We start from the raw sequence: 19996 nt of genomic DNA, 5'->3' as shown, positions 1-19996 counted from the left end.
CGCTGTGGCTTGGTTCCAGGACATCCCCATCATGGATACCAAAATCTGCAAATGCTCAAATCCCATTAAATACAGTGGCCATAGTAAAACGGCGTCCCTTACATAAAATGTCACAATCAAGGTTTGCTTTTTGAAATTTGTATATTTCAAAAATATTTCCAAGCTGTGGATGCTTAAAGCTGTGGATAAAAAACATCCATGGATAGGGAGGGATGGCTGTATTAAGGCAAGGAGGCCCAGAGACCTACAAGTGGTCAACATTTATGTTAAAATCACTGGAAATTCAGTAAAAGCAAATGGGCTGTGGAATAAATAATTTTTAGGCTGCAGTCTTATTTAGTATTGTACAACCAGGCCCTTGGTATCCATTCCAGAACCACTTGTGGTTGCCAAAATCCATGGATTCTCAAGTCCCATTAAATACAATGGTATAGTGAAATGGTGTCCCTTATATCAAATGGCCCAAACAAAGTTTGCTTTTGGAAATTATATTATTTTCGAGCATTTTCAATCCGTGGATGGTTGAATCTGTGAATACAAAGGGGCGACTGTATTCTGCCTTTCCCTGGTGGCTGCTGGTGTTTAATGTGCCTGTTGTAACTAGAATAAAATACTACTCTTTCCTAGCTCAAATTTTATTGTATTGCTTATTGCAGACATGCTACTGCAACTAGACACCAAAATTCTAGGGTTTCTCCAGCACTCCACTGTCTTCATTGCCAATGCTTCTAAAAGACCTTTCTAGCTAGTAGAGGAAAAGTGGGTATAAAAAGACACTTCTTTTTCAGATATGGTTGCATATATTTCTCAATTTTTAAGCAATCTTTTAAAAAAAATGAATGGCTTTGTCGTGTGCTTTCAAGTCATTTATGGCAACCCTAAAGTGAACCTATCATGAGGTTTTCTTTGCTAGATTGGTTCAGAGGAGATTTGTCATTGCCTTCTCCTGAGGCTGAGAGTGTGTGGCTTGCCCAGGGTTACCTAGTGGGTTTCATTGCCAAGCAGTGAATCATACCATGGTCTCCAGAGATGCAGTCTAACACTTAAACTACTATGCCATGCTGGCCCCTTTGAATAGCATAATCTGTGCAAATGTTTATGTTTAGGTTGTCATGTTTAATGACAACAGAAAAGACTGCCCTCTGGGCATGACAAGGAGTTGTCCCTAGGTTAGGGATGCAAACCTTCAATAATTTGAGGTTGAATAATCCCCAGTGAGGGAGAAAGTTAATAATTTTATACAGCATTCTCCTGTATTTGAGCATCCTAAACTGTTCCAGGGGAAAAAAAATTTACATAGGGTTTTTTTTGTGTGCAAAAACACATTTCCTGTGTTGAAAATGTGGAGTTTGCATGCAAAACAAAAAAAAAAAAATCCACATGTTTCTCTGCCTTGAAATGTCCTCTGGAAGTCTTTGGGATGTTTGAATATTGAGCGAAAGCAGCACACAAGATCCATTCTTGATGGCGTTTCCTATTAGGAAAACCATTTTTCAACTGGGAAACAAATAATAGAGAATATTCTTTTTATCCCTACTCTATTATTTATTTATTTATTTAGCGCTGTAGATTTGCACAGCGCTGTAATTAAAACAATAAATATATAAGAGTAAACCTGCCTATGACATACAATCTAAGAAATAATAGGATAATACATATAAATACATAGCAGTACAGGAAATGGTTCAATAAAACAGCCAACAAAAAAGAACACCAAATAGTCTACATCTCAGGTTTGGATCCACAGGGTGAAGATCATCCTAACATGACACCTCAGCTGGCTACAGTCTTCCTCAGTTTAATGAGATGCATGTTGATTTTATTTAAATTGTAGTAATTGTGTCTCAAGAGAGCCAGTGTGATGTAGTGGTCTGAGCATTGCACTGCAACTCTGTAGACCAGGGTTCAGATCTTCCATGGAAAGCCACTGGGTGACCTTGGGCAAGACACACTGTCTCAGCCTCAGAGGAAGGCAAACCCTTCTGAACAAAACTTGCCAAGAAAACCCCATGATAGGTTTGCCTTAGGGTCCCCATAATTTGAAAAAGACTTAAAGCCACACATCAAATTATGCCCTAATTTGCAGTTACATATTGACATTAACATGTGTAAAGTACATTCAAATATGTGTCTGCATCCCTTCTATTGGATGGTTCATTTCCTCCTTCCTGCTTAGATTTGTGGCTGCCACAATGCATAGATAAGCTCTCTCTGTCCATGGGCTAAATAAAATGGCAAAGCCCCTTTGAATAAATCTTATCAAGATTGATAGACCAACTCATGATAGGTTCACCTTGTTCCTGATTGAAACCCATGTGGTCCACTGCACAAAAGACTATTTATTACTGCACATTTTATTTTCCTACTGCACAAAATGCACATGTTGCACATTAGAATAACACCTGACCCTCCTGAGGGATGAAGCCGTAATTGCTGGTATTTCTTTCAATGTGTCCACAGAGGAACATGCAAGATGGGGTCCGTGTTTCGGAGCGAAGAGATGTGTTTGTCGCAACTTTTCCTTCAGGTGGAGTCGGCCTATTGCTGTGTGGCAGAACTTGGTGAGCTGGGCCTGGTTCAGTTCAGAGATGTGAGTAGCCATTGGAAACCATTGGGTGGATAAGGATTTTAGGAATGCCCTTTGAATTTTGCAAAGGTTAATAAATATTTATTTAAAAAAATACTGAAATGAAGTTCTCATCCATGCTTAGTCACCACTTTGCAGTAGTAAGCAACAAATGTACAGTAGTTAGAATTTTTAACTTTACACTGAAGGAAAAATAAAAAGATAAGAAGATATAAGGAATGTGTTATTACTCCAAGAGAATTTTGAAGATAATAGGAATGAGTTAGTTCGAATATACTAATTGTACCCGATTTTGCTGACACTACAATGTTTGATGTTATAATTTGATGTTTGTTGTTAAATGTTATAAGTGTGGTGGATGACATCTATATACCGGTAAATGTTTTTTTACTGCTGCAATTATTTTGAATAAAGATATATTTTTAAAAAAAAGGTAGATTCACCTGTATTACTTTGTGTAATCTATTATTTAGTTGAATGTGAATGTGAACAGCTTCCAAAGAAAGTTTGTGAATGAAGTGAGACGATGTGAATCCTTGGAAAGGATCCTTCGTAAGTAGGTTTTGTTTTATTTCATTTTATTTCTGCAGGACTGTATTTAGTGAAGCAATCAAACAACAGAATGGATTTCTCTCTCACAAAACCAAAGAAATTCAAACTTCAGTCACTTTCTTGTAAAGGTTGTTGACTCTTGCTCTTTCCAGATTTTTTTCTTTTATTTTAACATTCAATAGGTGTCCAGAAATTCTGTGTAAATTGGAATGGAAGATAGTGAATGGTTTTCTGGGAGCCTTTTAACATGCCATTTCCTTGCTTTAATCATTGAATTTTGTGAGGCTTCAGATGATGATGTCCTCCATTTGTCATTCTCCCTTGTCTTTCTGTTGCTTTTTCTATCTTTTTTCTTATCAGAGAAAATATTTAAGGAGAAAAAAGAAAGAACACCTGCAGAGTATTTTCTAACTGCTAGTGTGAGGAGCCCTCTGTCATTATTAGGGAAGGGGCCATGTCTCAAAGGTACAGAGGGCATGCTTTTAATGCATGCAATCCCAGGTTCTATTCTAGCTAAAAAGAGATTGAGTGAAAGATGATATAGAAGACCTCCGCCTGACACAATGGAGAGCTACTGACTATCACAAAAGACAGTACAGGGACTTGTATGGACCAAAAGTTTGCTCTGGTGTAATGCAGTTTCTGATGGTTACAGGGTAAGAGCTGTTTGAGTCTATGACCTCTTCCACATGACACAGTTATAGCACTTTGATATCACTTTAACTGCCATGGCTGCATCCCATGGAATCGTGGGATTTGTAATCTGGTGCTGTATGAGAGCTCTCTGGCTAAGAAGTTTAAATACCTCATGAAACTGCAAATCACTTAGCACATTATTTGGGAGAAGGGAAGCCCATTCAGACTTTTGCTTAAAAATAAATTGGCTGAGCCAAACCAGTCTAGCAGGTTTCAGCTAGCCCTTTTCTTCTCAGAATCAGAGAGTTGGAAGTAATCTTGAGAGATCATCCAGATCATCTGCCTGATGGTAGAGACCCAACTGACCACCAATCTTGCCTATCTGGCTTGGCAAAGTCCCAGGTTTTCTCTTCCCCTGACATAGGTTTCTGCAGATAGGTGTGGTTTCACATAATTCCACAATTCCCCCCATTTTGTTTTATTAAATATGAGTGTGGTGGAATATTAGTCCCAGTTAATGGAATACAGAATTGTTTGCTAGTGGACAGAGTAGCACCAAAAAAGAAAGGGCTTCTTCACCTCCAGTACTTTACCATTCTTGTTTTTTGTTAATCATCCATGAGTCATCCCTGACTCATGATGACCTGTCCACCCGCCTTGAATACCGATGTGCAAGAAAGGCGGGACATAAATCCTTGCAATAAATAAATATTGACCTTCAGTCTTCCTCTCCTTCGACTACCTTCTACCTTTCCTAGCATTATTGTCTTTTCTAATGAGTCATGCCTTCTCATGATATGGCCAAAGTACAACAGCCTCAATTTAATCATCCTGGCTTCCAGGGAGAGTTCAGGTTTGATCTGTTCTAGGACCCATTTGTTTGTCTTTTTGGCTGTCCTCAGTATCCTGAGCACTCTTCTCCAGCACCACATCACAAATGAGTTGATTTTCTTTTTATCTGCTTTCTTCACTGTCCAGCTCTCACATCTCTACATGGTGATGCGGAATACACTGTCTTGGACGATTCTAACTTTAGTGCTCTGATGTGTATTTAAGGATCTTGTCTAGGGGTTTTTTTTTCATTACTGCCCTTCCCATTCCTAGCCTTATTATTTCTTGACTACAGTCTTCTACCTGATCAATGTTTGATCCAAGGTATGGGAAATCTAACTATTTCGATTTCCTCATTGTCTAGGTTGAAATTATGTAGATCCTCCACTGTCATTTTTCTTTCTTTCTGTATTATTGCAAAAAAAATAGTTGGCTTGATTCTTCTCTTTGGTGTACTCACAGGCTTCCTAGAAATTGAGATGGGAGATGAGATACTGTTTCATAAGCCTGGGAAATATCCTGAGACTCCACTACCAAGAGAAATGATTGATCTAGAGGTAAGGCATTTGTGATAGCTACATGCATGTGTCAATCATGGTCTGAGAAGAAATAGGAGAAACTGTTCTTTCTTGTCAAACTTATGGTTATCTGGAGGCCTTCTGATGACAGAGGGTTAATTGGGACTGTCTCTGCCAAATGGAGACAGTTGGAAGGGCATGGAAGCCTTGCTTGAATGAGGTGGAAGAGAGGTCCTCAAAAGGTCTCCAGACAAGTCTAGTTTTGCCAGTTGACTTGGGGTGGAGTTGGGAGAGGAGAGGATTCCACATAACATGGTCAAAGTGGCTCCCTCTTGAAAAGTAGTGAAGGTCACTGCTTTAAGGAAAGAAAAGATAAATTGCTATATGCTCTCTCTTAAGTGAACATGTCTTGACTAAATTCTGATATGAGAGTTAGGGGAGGGGATTGACCAGTTTTCTCTACTGCCTGCTTAAATTTATGGAATATGAATTCCAGCAGAGGCACGTTGTCCTTTCTGTTTGGCAAGAAGAAGGGTAGTCTAGAAAGTCTAGAAGGACCAAGGGCCACAAAAACAGCTTTGGGTCTGTATGCATCCTCCCCTGCGCTAGTAAATGTGTTCATTATTACAGCCTCTGGGAGTTGAGAAATACAGGAGAGCTTTGTATCCTAAAAAAGCAATTGCTACAAAAGTTGTTAGCAACTCAACGCTGTCATTCATCATTTCCCTTACTGCTAACTGAAGATTTGTTGTGTTTCTGTTACTTATTTTAGTGTCTGTACATAATTTGAATCGTTCATGAATCATTCATGCTCAGAAACAGATTTTAATATTTGCTGCAAGATTGCCTAACCTGCCGAGAGACATGTTTTGAAAGGTTTACCACATAATAATCCATCTTTGTAGTAATCTGTTTTGTCAGCATCAAGGTGCGTGAAGGAATAATTGGATCTGCCTTTGTTTTTGTTTTTTCTCTGCCTATTAACAGGCAGTTTTGGAGAAATTGGAAGGGGAGCTACAAGAGGCCAACCAGAACCTGCAAGCATTGAGGCAGAACTTTCTAGAACTCACTGAACTAAAGCATCTTCTGAAGAAAACCCAGGACTTTTTTGAGGTAATGTCAAGTTTAAATATGTCATAGGACTTGGTGAATATGATTTAGTTAAGACTTGCCTCCCTTTGTATGGCATGTATGGCAACCCATACAACCCTTGTTCAAACTGTGGCCAAGATTCTTAATGAAGCTGGTAGAACATAAAGTTCTGCCAACACATTTACATGGAAGTCTGGCTGCCAAAGAGGAATGGCAAAGGTTCCCAACCAGGTAGTGGCATGAAGAAGCGAGCTTTCCCTGTGTATCCCTGGAGCCAGTCAGTAGCCATTTTAAGTCAGGTGTAGAGCTGCACCGTGGTGCCATCCCCCATCAGTTAAGCAGCCTGGAAGAACTGTTGCATAGGATATCTCTTTATACACTTGTGGAAAAGTTTGAGGCCCAGCATGGTGTAGTAGTTTGAGCATTGGACTATAATTCTGGAGACCAGGGTTCAAATCTATGCCCGAGCATAAAAACCCACTGGGTAACCTTGGGCAAGTCACACTCTCTCAACTTCAGAGGATGGCAATGGCAAATCCCTTCTTAAGAAACTTGCCAAGAAAACACTATGATAGGTTCACCTTAGGGTTGCCATAAGTAAAAAAATGACTTGGAGGCATACAACAACAAGAACAAGTGTAAAGCTCCAAGAGGATATTAATCTGTATGTGATCAGTGGCCCACACAATTCCCTCTGCAGGATACAAAATGTAATAAAGGGGCCTAACTCTGTTGTTGTGTGACTTCAAGTCATTTCTGACATGGTGACTCTAAGGTGAACCTATCATTGGGATCCCTGGAGCTGAGAGTATGTGACTTACCAAAGGTCACCCAGTGGATTTTCATAGCCAAGCAGGGATTCAAACCCTAGTCTCCTGAGTTGTAGTCCAATGCTCAAAAACCATTACACCACACATATTCAGGGGCCTGTAAAACCTGTTAGCTGTACATATCCCTTTTTTCTGGGATCTTGGTGTCTTTCATTTGTATTGTGCTTATCCCTCCCTCCTTTTGCCAGTTAGCTATCACACTCATTTGGCTCTTCAAGCTGGTACTCAAAATCTGATAGCAAGAACTAAGGGTCAAACGCTATTATTTGAATTGTGATACTAGCAACTACATTGGGCCTTTTGAAAATCTGAGTACTAGACATGTATGTTTGTATTTTCTTCCAGTATTGCAATGTATGGATTTTTTGTTGTGTGCCTTCAAGATATTTCTAACTTATGGTGACCCTAAAGCAACTGTATCATGGGGTTTTCTTGGCAATATTTTTCAGATGAGGTTTGCCATTGCTTTCACCTGAGGCTGTGAGCATGTAACTTGTGCAAGGTGACTTAGTGGGTTTCATGGCTGAGCTGGGACTTGAACCCTAGTCTCCAGAGTTATAGCCCAACATTCAAATCACTATGCCAGACTGACTCCTTTTAACATCTCTTTTCAAGTCCCAGTCCTGATAAAAATTGTTCCTCCTATGTGTCAATTAGGTCTTAAGGAAACCTGTGATTGGGTAGTAGTGAGACCTTTTTCCTTCTCCTGTGGCTACTTAGAGAGCCAGTGTGGCATAGTGGTTTGAGCATTGGACCAGATTCAAATCTGGCTTGGACATGGAAACCCACAGGGCGACCTTGCGTAAGTCACACACTCTCAACCTCAGAGGATAGCTATAGCAACCCCCCTCTGAAGAAACTTGTCAAGAAGTTTAGCATCACGTTAGAGTCGCCGTAAGTCAGAAACGACTTGAAGGCACACAACAACAACAATGGCCACTTACCACGAAACAAAAAGCATGATTTGGACTGAAAACATGGTTGAGGAAGGAAGGGTGGACCTGCCCTGTCTGTGCTCCACAGTATATCGTATCCTTCAGTTTGGGTGAAGGCCTGTAATATGTGAAGCCAGTGAAGTATTTGGCACCTGAGATAGAAAACCTCCATTAGTATCTGTCAGACATCCTGGATGTAAAAATATAGTGGTTATTAATTAAATAACTAACTCTTTGCCTTTTCATGATGCTGCCCAACTGTAATGGCTGAATCAGCCATGTCAAAATCCCTAATCCAAGAGTGGGGAAACTTTGGCTCGCCAGATATTTCAAAAGACAATAATTATTTTTTTAAGCTATAACATGTAGAGGACCATGCATTCTCTATTCCTGCCCTTTCTCCACTCAGTACCTCACACAACAATGCCTAAGGTATCAATATCATCTTAACCAATTAAAGATTTTGGTATAGCTATGGCCTGAAACAACATAAATAAGACTGATAATAGCAGTAATGAGAAATGACAAACATTTTCTTCTGCTGATTTTCAAGATAGCGAGCTTAATATTATTCCTGCTTTCAGACTGAAACTAATTTGCCTGATGATTTCTTCAATGAAGACACCTCTGGGCTGTTGGAGCTAAGAAGCACACCGGCAGCAGTTGCTGCAAAACTGGGGTCAGTATTGTTTCTGTTTATTTCCACAAAGACTTTTCCTCTCAATGGAGTTTATCATACGGAGGAAAATTGGAAGTTTAAACAGGGTTTTTCCCTTGAAAATCATGCGATTACTATTAAATCACAATTAAGATTTTCACACAGAAGGGTCATTATCCCAGGAATAACCAGGCAATAAATAGCAACAAATCATTCCTGGGAAAATCCCATGAATGATTTCTTGTTGTTTGTTACCTGGTTATTCACTGGTTAATGGCACTTTAATTGCATTTCAGTGCGACATTGTGTGAAAACCTTTATTGCAATTGCATGATTTTGGCAGGATATTCCCAGGATAATGGCCGTTTAATCTTGATGTTGTGTGAAAAAACTAATTGAGAATGCACATTGTTCACAGGATAATCCCCGTTTATACTTCCAGTTGTCCCCATGTGATAAAGTCCTTAGGTTTACCATATTGTGAAATGCAAAAAAAGAGGGCATATTTACCGACTGTCTGCTTCAAAACACTGATCGCTGTTATGACTGGCAGCATCTGTGGGCAGGAGGTGAAGCAGCAGTGGACATTTTAAAAATCCACCCAGGCAGAAATTTTAACTCTGAAAAAGAGGATATGTTTTAGAAAAAGAGTTTATATGGTACCCCTACTTTAGAGACACAACACATAATTCTACATCTACATCATTCCATTTTAGGAAGCAGAGGTGGACTGCTTATGGCCCTCTAGGGGTTGTTGGACTACAGCTCATATCATTCCTTATCATTGGTTATGTTGGCTAGGATTGATGGGAATTGCAGCACAACAATGTCTAGAGGTCCTGTTCATCTCTGAGCTGGGGCATCCTGGGAATTAGTTTTGTGTGCAAGCCATAGAGTTAAAAGTTGGCCTATTCTTTACTTCTATGTTTTAATTAATATCTTCAAGCATTACTTTATAAAAGAATATTCTTGACAGCATACCACATAGAATTAACAACTGTACAGGTAGAACTGGCTATGGCTAGAGTTACCTGTAGTGCAGCTAGAGTTAGCTGTGGCTAGAGTTAGCTGTGGTGCCATTCCAACCATGGTAATGTGAGCCCTTTCTTTATGCGGGGGATCCGTTCTGGACTCCTCCGCGTAAAGCGAATTCCACCTATGCTTGAGCCCCATTTAAATGAATGGGGCTCGTGCACGTGGTGGTGCAGCGGCGAGCATGTACCATGGGCGCACACCCCATTGTTCCCTATGGGACACGCCGCCCCTTCTTCCCCACGTGGCTTTCAGTTCATGCTGAAAGCCACGTGAAGTGCACCCACGTATGATGCGGGCACACTGTACTGTCTTTTGGATTGGTTGCTGCTGTGAGATGAGATGCTATGTTGACAGTAGCACTGCTGGTGGTAGGGTCTCCCATGTCAGATAGGCTTTTGCAGTAGTGGTGGTGACATTGGTAGTGGATCTCCTAGAGACAATGGCAGTGGCACCATAGCTAACACTTGTTTGTAATGAGCAGCAGGAGGCACTGGCAAACCACTTCTGAAATGTCTTTTATCATGAAAACCCTAAGATGAGAGAATTCAAAATGACACAATAGATAGTGCTGGAAGATGAGACCTGCAGGTCAGAAGGCACTAAGCAAGCTACTGGAGAAGAGCTGAGGACAAGTACAACTGGCACTGTGTATCTAACGATACGCTTGGATTCAAGCCGAAAGAACAATATAATAGGAGCGAATGATTTTCAGTGCTTCACTCTCTGAAATGCTAGACATTTGGGGAATGAATAACATTTTCATGGAGGGATAGAATTCTTATTTGGAGGACAATGGCCTCATTCTCCCCCTGCCCCTGGTAACTGTGTTTCTAGATATACATAAATATTGACTTAAGATCAATTGATTCCATGAATCTAGTATAGTTGGGGGCAGAGAAAGATCCCTTAGGTGCAACAAGTCAGTTGTAAGTGTGACCCAGCCAGGACAAAGAAAACACTGCAGATGAAGCTTTCATCGTGGGTGGATGCTAGCTCAGAAACAGGACAGCAGATTCATGTGCTGTGCAAGTGAGTGAGGCAGCATTAAGTCATGTGCATCCATATGTGAATCAGCTAAATACATAAAGATGACCAATCTGTTTTTACACATATGTGGAATGTTTCTTAGTCTCTCTAGTGCTTAGCCCGTGCAGAAGGAATCCATTTTGGCCATGTATCCATTTTGTTTTGTGTTCCACAGATTCATAGCTGGTGTGATCAAGAGGGAAAGGATGGTGCCTTTTGAGCGTTTGCTTTGGAGAGCTTGCCGAGGGAACATCTATTTGAGGTTCAGTGAAATGGATACTCCTCTGGAAGATCCTATCACTGTAGGTGTAGATGTCTTTTTCATATTGCCATTTCTAGTACTGTGTTTGATGTACAGTACAGTTAAATTGCTTGTGCAGCATTTGGTTGGCTGTATAATTATTTTAAAAATTCTGCCTACATTGTGTTTATTTTCTCCAGAAAGAAGAGATGAAAAAGAATGTCTTCATTATTTTCTACCAAGGGGAGCAGCTCAGACAGAAAATCAAGAAGATTTGTGATGGGTAAAAGAAACAACTGTTGCTATATATTTAGGGGTTTTTTGTTTTTTGTTTTTTTACTTAAGCTGATGAGGTGTATTGATCAACATAGTTTAGGGACAAATAAGACTCCAACATAGGTTCAAGAATCATGGCACCTGGTCTCACATTCTGTGACACACCTGCTCCTTTCTTTTCTGTTATTTGTGAGTTGGACTTTGGACCTTGTTTTTGTGATCTGTTGATTGTGATCTGTGGATAGGTCTACGCAAGAGTTGAGCAAAGTGTGACTCTCCATATATTACTGAATAGCATAGTAAGGCATGCTGGAAGTTCTAGTTTAGCAACATTGTGAGGGCTATATGTCACCCACTGCTAGCCTATGTAGGGTCTACACATAAGTAGCCCTCTGTGTAAACATGGGATTGGATTCAATCTATGTTGGCTCCCATTGAAATCAGCTAGCTTTTACCATTACTGTAAACCCAGCCCAGCAAGTCCAGGGATGAAACTTATGTTCTTTATAATCCAGGTTATCAATTCTGAAAGGTTTAAACCTTTGCACTAGCTCATATCTCTTCTTTCCTGTTGGGAGCTTTGCAGTTGTTTCCATTTCTGCAGTTCATCTAATCCTTCCATCTATTAGTGATGTTCATGGTTCTATCCTTATTTAATTTATAGTCATTGGATTTTGAGGGGACTCCAGCTCCCAGAATTCTGAGCAATGTAGTCCTCAAAGTTATTTTGTTAAGTATTATTCAATTATACATTCAGTTGATGGATTTAACATTGATTTAGATTATTATCACATATGTAAAATGATTATCTTAAAGCATTTTGACTCATGTCAAAACAATCCCATCCATGAACAAGTTGAGCAAATTGACAAGCTTGGGTGAAATCTGGCAGTTTGCAAAAGTACTTTTAATCTCAAATCATTTCTATCTTCCAAATGAAGAAATTTATGAAGTTTGGTAAATTCTTTTTTAAAAATGAACCAAAACGAAATTCCCAGCTCTTGTCACCTACCTCCCTTTTCTCAACGCGATAGCAAATCTGACCTGGAAAATATCAAATATTAGGTCAATTTATTCAAAGCATGAAGAAACGCATCTACTATGCAACCCTTACCGTCTAGTTGTATGCCAACAATCATCGGTTCAGAGCAAGGGTTAGCAGAATGTGGGTCATGGGCAGCAGGCAGCTCCCCAGGGCCATTTTTGTGGTCCAAGGATCACCCAGGACTAAAAAAAAAAAAAAAAAGGGGGGGGGGTTGCTTCACAATGCCCAAAAATGATGGCTAGGGGGTGTAGAGGTCATTTCCACATTTTTGGACTCCCCCTGAACCCCTTGGTTTTACTCAAAATGCTCTCTGGGGCCCAGGAGGTACTAAAAACATGCCTCCACAACCCATAGAATGTGTTTCAGGGGGGAAAAAATTTGTGTGTGTATGTGTGTGTGTGAGAGAGAGAGAGAGAGAGAGAGAGAGAGAGAGAGAGTAGGTACAGCCTTTCAAGGTCTCTTGGAGGACTAATGTGGACCAGTCTTCACTTGCCCATCCCTGGTAACCACAATTCTTACCTTGCTATTTCAAGTTTATGTATCCCTCCCCAGCTTGGACCACTGCTGGCAATCCTGGTCATGGTGTGCTTTTGTCATTCCTTACAGACATTTACCACATAATTTGTGCTACTGAAAACTGCTAATATTTCCCAGCAGCTAGACTGAAGAGACACTTCACTGCAGAGATACCCCTTATTACAGTGGTCTACCCCTTGTAGTTTTTGCTACAAGTTGTTGGGTTTTTTTAGTAGGTAGTGACATTGATTTACCAATCTCACAAATTAAAATTCTCACAGACACATAGCTTGGAAAATTTAGTTTTTGGATCACGGTTCTGCTAGTCCCTCAGTTTGCCATGCTAAATGGGAAGATTCTGGGAGGTATGGTCTGAAAAAATAATTTCCATGCTTTTCATATAGAGGTTTGTTTTATTTTATTTTATTTTATTTTAAAAAAAAGGAGGAGGCATTGCAACACCAACAAAAAATGACAGCACTGTCCGGATCTACCTCTCTTTCACTTGTGGATGCTGGGAAGCTGCTGTGAACACAGCAGCAGATTTATCAAACTGAAAGCTCCCTGGCGATTTCTCCTTGAGCTTTCCTAGATGAATGTGTCATTATGGTAAAAATGACACCGTTAGGAGATCAAAGCCATATTGCCATGATAATGTGGGGAGGGGAGTGAAATGCTTGTTGGTTGCAGTAAAGAGGAATAACCTGTCGGACATGATTATAAAGTCCAATTTAAAAATGTATGTTAAGAACTCTGTGGCATATGAAGTTGTGCAAAGGGACTAGGAGGCTTGCCTTGGTGTTTTAAGAAATAGTATTTTGTCAAAGATCCTATTTCAGAGTTGGAGATTATTATGGATTTGAAGCACTTTTTGCCTGAAATTGAAAGGGCACAGTACTAGGTGGACTCCTGTTCTCTTGTTCATGGATAAGCAAAGACTGTCAAGGGGTAGTAACTGCCTGTATAATGGAGACAAAGCATGGTGTTTTGAGGTAGACTTATTGCAGCTACAGTATACTCATGACTGAAATATCGAGCTATTTTCATTACTAACTACTAGCTGAGGCAGTATACAAAGACTGCAGAGATCTTGTTGTGCCTTTCTGACTCTGAACAAAAGAAGTTATAGCATTAGCCTTTGTAGGCTTGATCCTTGGATACCTGTCTTTCCAGGGCATCAGTTCACTCCATGCATCTAAGGCAGTAGTAGACCAAGGGATGAAATAGACTGTCCTAAAGGGGCGGCTTCAAGCCGCCCCTAACAAAGCCGGATTGGGTCTGTGGCAACCGCATGCTGCAGCCCCAATCCACCTTTTTGCTGGCTGAAAAAGAAGCTGCAAACAGTATAAATGCTGCATCACTGGAGTGCCTGGAACCCCCCCCCCCCCCCGTGGAAATGGCCAGGCAGCTTCAAGTTGGCTTCCAGGTGTCTTGGGGGCATGCATCATCTGCATGCCATGCTCCCAAGCTGGCTGGAAGCTGACTTTTTATGCTGGTCTGTTCCAGCTCCAAGTCTATGAGGCTTATACTACAACTTCTTTCTCTTAATTGGTCTCAAAAGTGCTACAAGATCCCCTTGCATACTGATATTCCAGACTAAGAAACTACAGGAAAAGAGATTCCACCTAAACATTAGGAGGAACTTTCTGACAGTGAGAACTGTTTGACCATGGAACATGTTCCCTCAGAGGGTGGTGGAGCCTCCTTCTTTGAAGGTCTTTAAACAGAGGCTAGATGGCCATCTGTTGAGATGCTTTGATTGTGAGTTCCTGCATGGCAGGGGCTTGGACTGGATGGCCCTTGTGGTCTCTTCCAATGCTATGATTCTATGAACATGCCTATTCCTGTGAATTCTATTACTGAATTACATTATGATTGTAATGTAGCAAGGAATATTGATTATTGCTTTTTTACAGTCATGTTTCAAAGATATTACAAAAAGTTGTTCTGATGACACATTGGCTGGATCTGTTGGTTAAAACCTATTTTGGTCCTGATCTGGGCTCTGGAATAATCTTGTTTTAATGTCTAAGAAATACTTTGGTCCAACAATCACTGTTTGTTCAGTCCTTTTGTTCTTGTTTCCCTGCTAGGTTCCGTGCTACAGTGTACCCTTGCCCAGAGTCTGCTGGAGAGCGCCGAGAAATGGCCGCTGGGGTGAACACAAGGATTGAGGATCTAAACACAGTAGGTGGCCTTTGGCTGTGCTCTTATGATTTGGTGCTAAGCTACAATCGGTGTCACAAGCTGAACCCCCATGGTCCTGACCAGAGCTTGGAAAATTTTTTTGTTGGCAGCATGGCTTACCATGGAATACAAAAAACAAACAAATAAATCCACAGAAGAAGCAAGAGATATGTTTTCAGATACTTAAAAGGTGATCTGTTTATTAGTAGAAAAGCCTGGTGCTTTTCATCTTGAAAGTACACTCAAGGCCTTCTTTTGGTGACTATATAAAAATCATAAAAGCACACCACATAAATACATAATATGTTTCGCCAGCATCTATGGCTGGCATCTTCAGAGAAGCCAGCCACAGATGCGGGTGAAATGTCAGGAATAAACTCTTCTAGAACATGGCCACATAGCCTGTAAAACCCAGAAAAATATATGGATGCCAACTATGAAAGCTTTCGACTTCACATAATATTGTTTGTTGTTGTGTGCCTTCAAGTCCTTTCCCACGTATGGTAACCCTAAGGCAAACCTACCATGAGATTTTCATTGCAAGTTTCTTCAGAGGGGGTTTGCCATTGCCATCTTCTGAGAGTGAGAGAGTGTGACTTGCCCAACGTCACCCAGTGGGCTTCCATGGTTCAGCTGGTATTCGAACCCTGGTCTCCAGAGTCATAGTCCAACATTCAAACCATGTTCCAAACACAGTCTGGACAACAGGTCAGAAGCTGATTGCTACATAGCTAATGAGCAAGTCAAGTCAAAGAGCAACTTACAGTTTAGCACTTACTTTACTTTAGTACTTTAGTACAAACAGTAAGTCCCAAACAGAGTTCAGCAATGTCCAAGTCAGGTAAAGGCATCCAGAGTCACCAAAGACAGTTCAGGTCAGGTACCTGGCATCCAGAATCAACAAACCCAGTCCAGGTCAGGTACATGGCATCCATAGTCAATAAATGTAGTCCAGGTCAAGCAATAGCAACAGCAATAGCAAGTACATTTCTGTACCGCTTACCAGAGCACTTATGCACTCCCTATGCGGTTTACAATGTGTAAGCTAATTGCCCCTAACAAGTTGGATACTCACTCTAGCAAACTACCGAAGGATTCAAGGCTGAGTGGACCCTGGAGCCCTGCTGAGGATTGAACCCACAACCTCGTAGCTATGAATGGGTGCAGTAAGGGCATTTCACCAGTACACCATACAGAGTTCAGGAACATGATGAGGAGCCAGGTAGTTCAGATAATTTCCAACAACTCCTGGAGGGCAGGTCTGGGAATTTATAGATCAGCAGATCAACACAATTAATTGCTGCTTCCTATAAATTGTTTGAGACCCCCTCAAACTCTCCTTTTGTCTTGGCTCAGCAAATGTAGGTAAGGGTACATTGTTTTCATCATCTGAATGGGCAGAACTCTTTACCAGAGCAGTTACTGCACTCTGGTCTGTCTCTGAGACCAGAACCTCCTGGCTCTGGACCCTCCTCCTGTTCTGGTTCAGTAGCAGGTCCCAGCAGGTTCACTGCTTCAGTCTCTGAGTCAGAGTCCATGTCCATGATCTGGAAGCAGGGCATGATAAGCCACTGCACCATGCTGGCTCTATACATAATATATTTGGTTTGCAAATAAAACAAAACAAAAACAAAAAAAAAATAGTAAATAGTTTTGCCCAGGAAGGAGTTTAGGAATTCCTGGTTCAGAAGTTTCTGAAATTTGATTCTAAATGGGTATGTACATATGAGCCATCATGGTGTAGTGGTGTGCATGTTGGACTAGGACTCTAGAAGACCAGCCTTTTGAATCCCTGCTCTGTCATAGATGCCTACTGATATCAGGGACATCATGGGAGCCAATGTGGTAAAGTTTAGAGTGCTGGGCTGAGGCTTGGGAGACTGTAGTTCCAATCTTTGCAGGGCCTGAAATTCAATGGATGAACATAGGCCAATCAGTCTCTGCCCTGACCACCTGACAGGGTTGTGAAGATGAAGTGGGGAGGAAAGGAAGTGTGTATGCCACCTTGAGCACATTGCAGAAAAAGCAGATTATAATAACAAATAAAATACATATACATATGCATACATATATTTAAAACAGCAGCTGCTCTTGGATTACTTTTGCTGCTGCAGTTAGGCAAGACCAACTGGGCTTACCAACAGAGCTTGCTTCTGTGCAACTGCTTGACAGTTTTTAAATACCCCTTGCGCTTATCTCCAATTGTGGAGTGGAGATAATTGCAGAAGAAGATTGTAGGCCAGACAAGAGCCCCCCATGGGCCATATGTGGCTCACAGACAGGAGATTTCGAATCTGAACTAGGTCATTGTAGGATTTTTTGTAGATCATCTTCCATCGTGGCATGGCTATTTTTTATATCAAGGCTTTTCAGCCTTTGATCTTTAAATGTTTTGCACTTTAACTACCAAATCCCTGATCATCGACTATGCTAACTGGAGCTTCATGGAGTTGAATTCCAAAATATCTGGAGGGCCCAAATTTTGATACCCATTGTTATGAAACAGTTTTTATAATAAGGCGATAGTGGGGGAATGAAAACAGCTACAGGACTTGGGTGGCTTTGTAGTAGGTCAAAGGGTGGGTGAGTAGTGTTCCTAGAGAACAAAACAAGGGCCTCATTCCCACTTACCTCTTGATTCACTTCCTGCACCGATTCCTGAAACAGGTTCAGCAAACAGCGTGGTTCCCACTATGTTTGCACTGGTTTCAAGAATTGGTGCAGAATGTGACAGCCACAGCTTCCCTGCCATGTTTCCCTCCATCAAAGAATAGAATAGAATCATACCTGGGTAGATGAGAGGCCGGGGCAGAAGGAGAGAGGCAGGCCAGGAGGACTGAGGACAGAGCATGGAGGTATGGCCAGGAAAGCCACTGCCAGTGGGAACCAAGGCAGATTCGAATCCGATTCAATTCCGCTTACTTCCCACTTGGGCTGAATTGATTTATTTCCAAATAAATCGATTCAGCCCAAAAAACACCCCATTTTACCAGCATCTTTTCGATGCGGGTTAAATGGGTAAAAATGAGTAAAAACCATGGTCCCCCTTCCAGATCACCTCAGGGATTCAAATTAAGTGGGAATCATCTTGGTTTACACCGGACTGAGATCCGGTTTAAAATGTAGTGGGAACAACCCCAAAATAGTTAAAGTTTGTTTACTGATGCTTTGTTTACAGGTGATCACCCAAACAGAGTCTCATCGCCAGGGACTGTTGAAGGAAGCATCTGCCAACCTGTGGAGCTGGGGGATCAAGGTGAAAAAAATGAAGGCCATCTACCACATCCTGAATTCTTGCAACATTGATGTCACACAGCAATGTGTGATTGCAGAGATCTGGTTCCCTGTGACAGACACATGCAGAATAAAAAGGGCTCTGAATCAAGGAATGGTGAGATGCTGTACATCGATTTATTCACCTGATTTCTGTGAGATTAATGGGCTTTGGATGATTGACTCAGTAGGTTTGCAAGCCACATGTGGCCCCACTCTCATTTTAGAACCTCCCAGGAGAGACTGTCAAAGACACTAAGCCCCCTATTTCCCCTCAGTTTTGGGGGGGAGGGAAATCATCCTAAATAAATGTGCTTCCCACACTCCTCTGATCCCCAGCACTAATGACAAACCCATTTGGAAGCCAATTTTGGGGGGAGATCCATCTGAGTGGCCTGCTAACTTGCACATGGGCAAAACCAGGCTCCCAATATAACACCGTTGCCCACCCCTGATTTATATTATAGCTAACCCAGCATATACGGCACTGTTTTTAAGATACAAATAGTACAGTAAATGCATACCTGAGGCCCTTTCATACATTGCTTACATGAAGACACAGTATGTATAGAAAGGCTTGAGGAAGGTGCACTCCAGATGATACAGACATGGGGGGGGGGGAGAAGTGCCCTCAGAAAATGTTCTTGTTCTTAAGTGCCCTTGAATTGATCCTGTTTCATGGCAACCCTGTGGATGAGACATCTCCAAGATCCTCTGTCCTCCACTGCTCTGTTTACGTCTTGCAAATTCAGCCCCATGACCTCCCTGACTGAGTCTATCCATCTGGCATGCAGTCTTTCTCTCTTATTACCTTCTAAGTTTATCACATGGGAGGCAAAACACCCAAATCCCATGGATAAATGGGATTTAAATCCTGAAATATCTTGCAAGAGTGGGATTGCTTTCAGACATGTTGGGTGATTTTGACATTACCCCAACATTAACCCGTGCAGAAAGCCACAAAATTGCACCGCTTTTTAACTTGAGGATTTCCCCAAAGTTAAGAAGCGGTGCAATTTTACAACTTTCTGCACAGGTTAATGTGTTAATGCCCAAGTCACATGACAGCATCTGAAAACAATTCCGCTCTTGTGGGATATTCGTGGGTTTAAACCTCGTTTAACCACTGGATTTGGGTGCTTCCCTCCCGTGTGATAAATTCCCTAGCGTTACTGTCTTTTCAAGTGAGTCATGCGTTCTCAAGAAGCAAAAGGCCTAAGTAGCAATCCAAGTATTGTTGTTGTGTGCCTTGAAGTCATTTCTGATTTATGGTGACTTTAAGGTGAAGCTCTCATGGCGTTTTTTTGACAACATTTGTTCAGAGGAGGTTTGCTATTCCCTGATGTTGAGAGCATGTGACTTGCCTAAAGTCACCCAGTGGGTTTCATTGCCCACCCAGGAATCAAACCCTGATCTACAGAGTTGCAGTTGAACACTCAAACCACTATGCCACACTGGCTCAAAGAAAAAAATAAAACGTCAGGAACTATTATACTCTACAATTATATGATTGCCCCCTCCTGCTGATTGTTTCATACATTACAATACTGTAACTGATGCCTTTTACTTTCAGTATTTCATTCAGTTTATTGATGAAGGCCAAAAGTATTGGTAGGTGCTATGATAGTTAAACTAGTTTTTAAAGTTGTGATGCATTTATGATCAGAGCTTGTACTTCACTATCAGAGCATCGAAAATTTATATTTTTGGCTCATACCTGCCTAGTCAACATGCCCATTGACCACTTTCCCAAACCCT

The 19996-nt window shown here is 41.2% G+C and overlaps 1 protein-coding gene across 5 annotated transcripts in view; it reads left to right on the top strand.

Moving 5' to 3' along the window:
• The window catches only part of ATP6V0A4 (ATPase H+ transporting V0 subunit a4), a 50135-nt gene that overhangs the window by 5594 nt on the left and 24545 nt on the right, over positions 1-19996 (top strand). For 3 of the 5 annotated variants that reach the window (XM_042470351.1, XM_042470348.1, XM_042470350.1), the window contains exons 2-10: positions 2461-2590; positions 3061-3139; positions 5069-5163; positions 6112-6237; positions 8566-8660; positions 10876-11002; positions 11142-11224; positions 14872-14965; positions 18144-18356. In XM_042470351.1, the coding sequence (XP_042326285.1) occupies positions 2474-2590; positions 3061-3139; positions 5069-5163; positions 6112-6237; positions 8566-8660; positions 10876-11002; positions 11142-11224; positions 14872-14965; positions 18144-18356 (1029 nt within the window). In that variant the 5' untranslated portion in view covers positions 2461-2473. The remainder of the gene's footprint in view (positions 1-2460; positions 2591-3060; positions 3140-5068; positions 5164-6111; positions 6238-8565; positions 8661-10875; positions 11003-11141; positions 11225-14871; positions 14966-18143; positions 18357-19996) is intronic. The other 2 variants (XM_042470353.1, XM_042470352.1) reach the window with 1 other exon arrangement.

Source organism: Sceloporus undulatus, chromosome 5, assembly GCF_019175285.1.
Source record: "Sceloporus undulatus isolate JIND9_A2432 ecotype Alabama chromosome 5, SceUnd_v1.1, whole genome shotgun sequence".
Lineage (NCBI taxonomy): Eukaryota > Metazoa > Chordata > Lepidosauria > Squamata > Phrynosomatidae > Sceloporus > Sceloporus undulatus.
The sequence above is the reverse complement of the archived record's forward strand: the minus strand, read 5'-3'. Positions and strand labels throughout refer to the sequence as shown.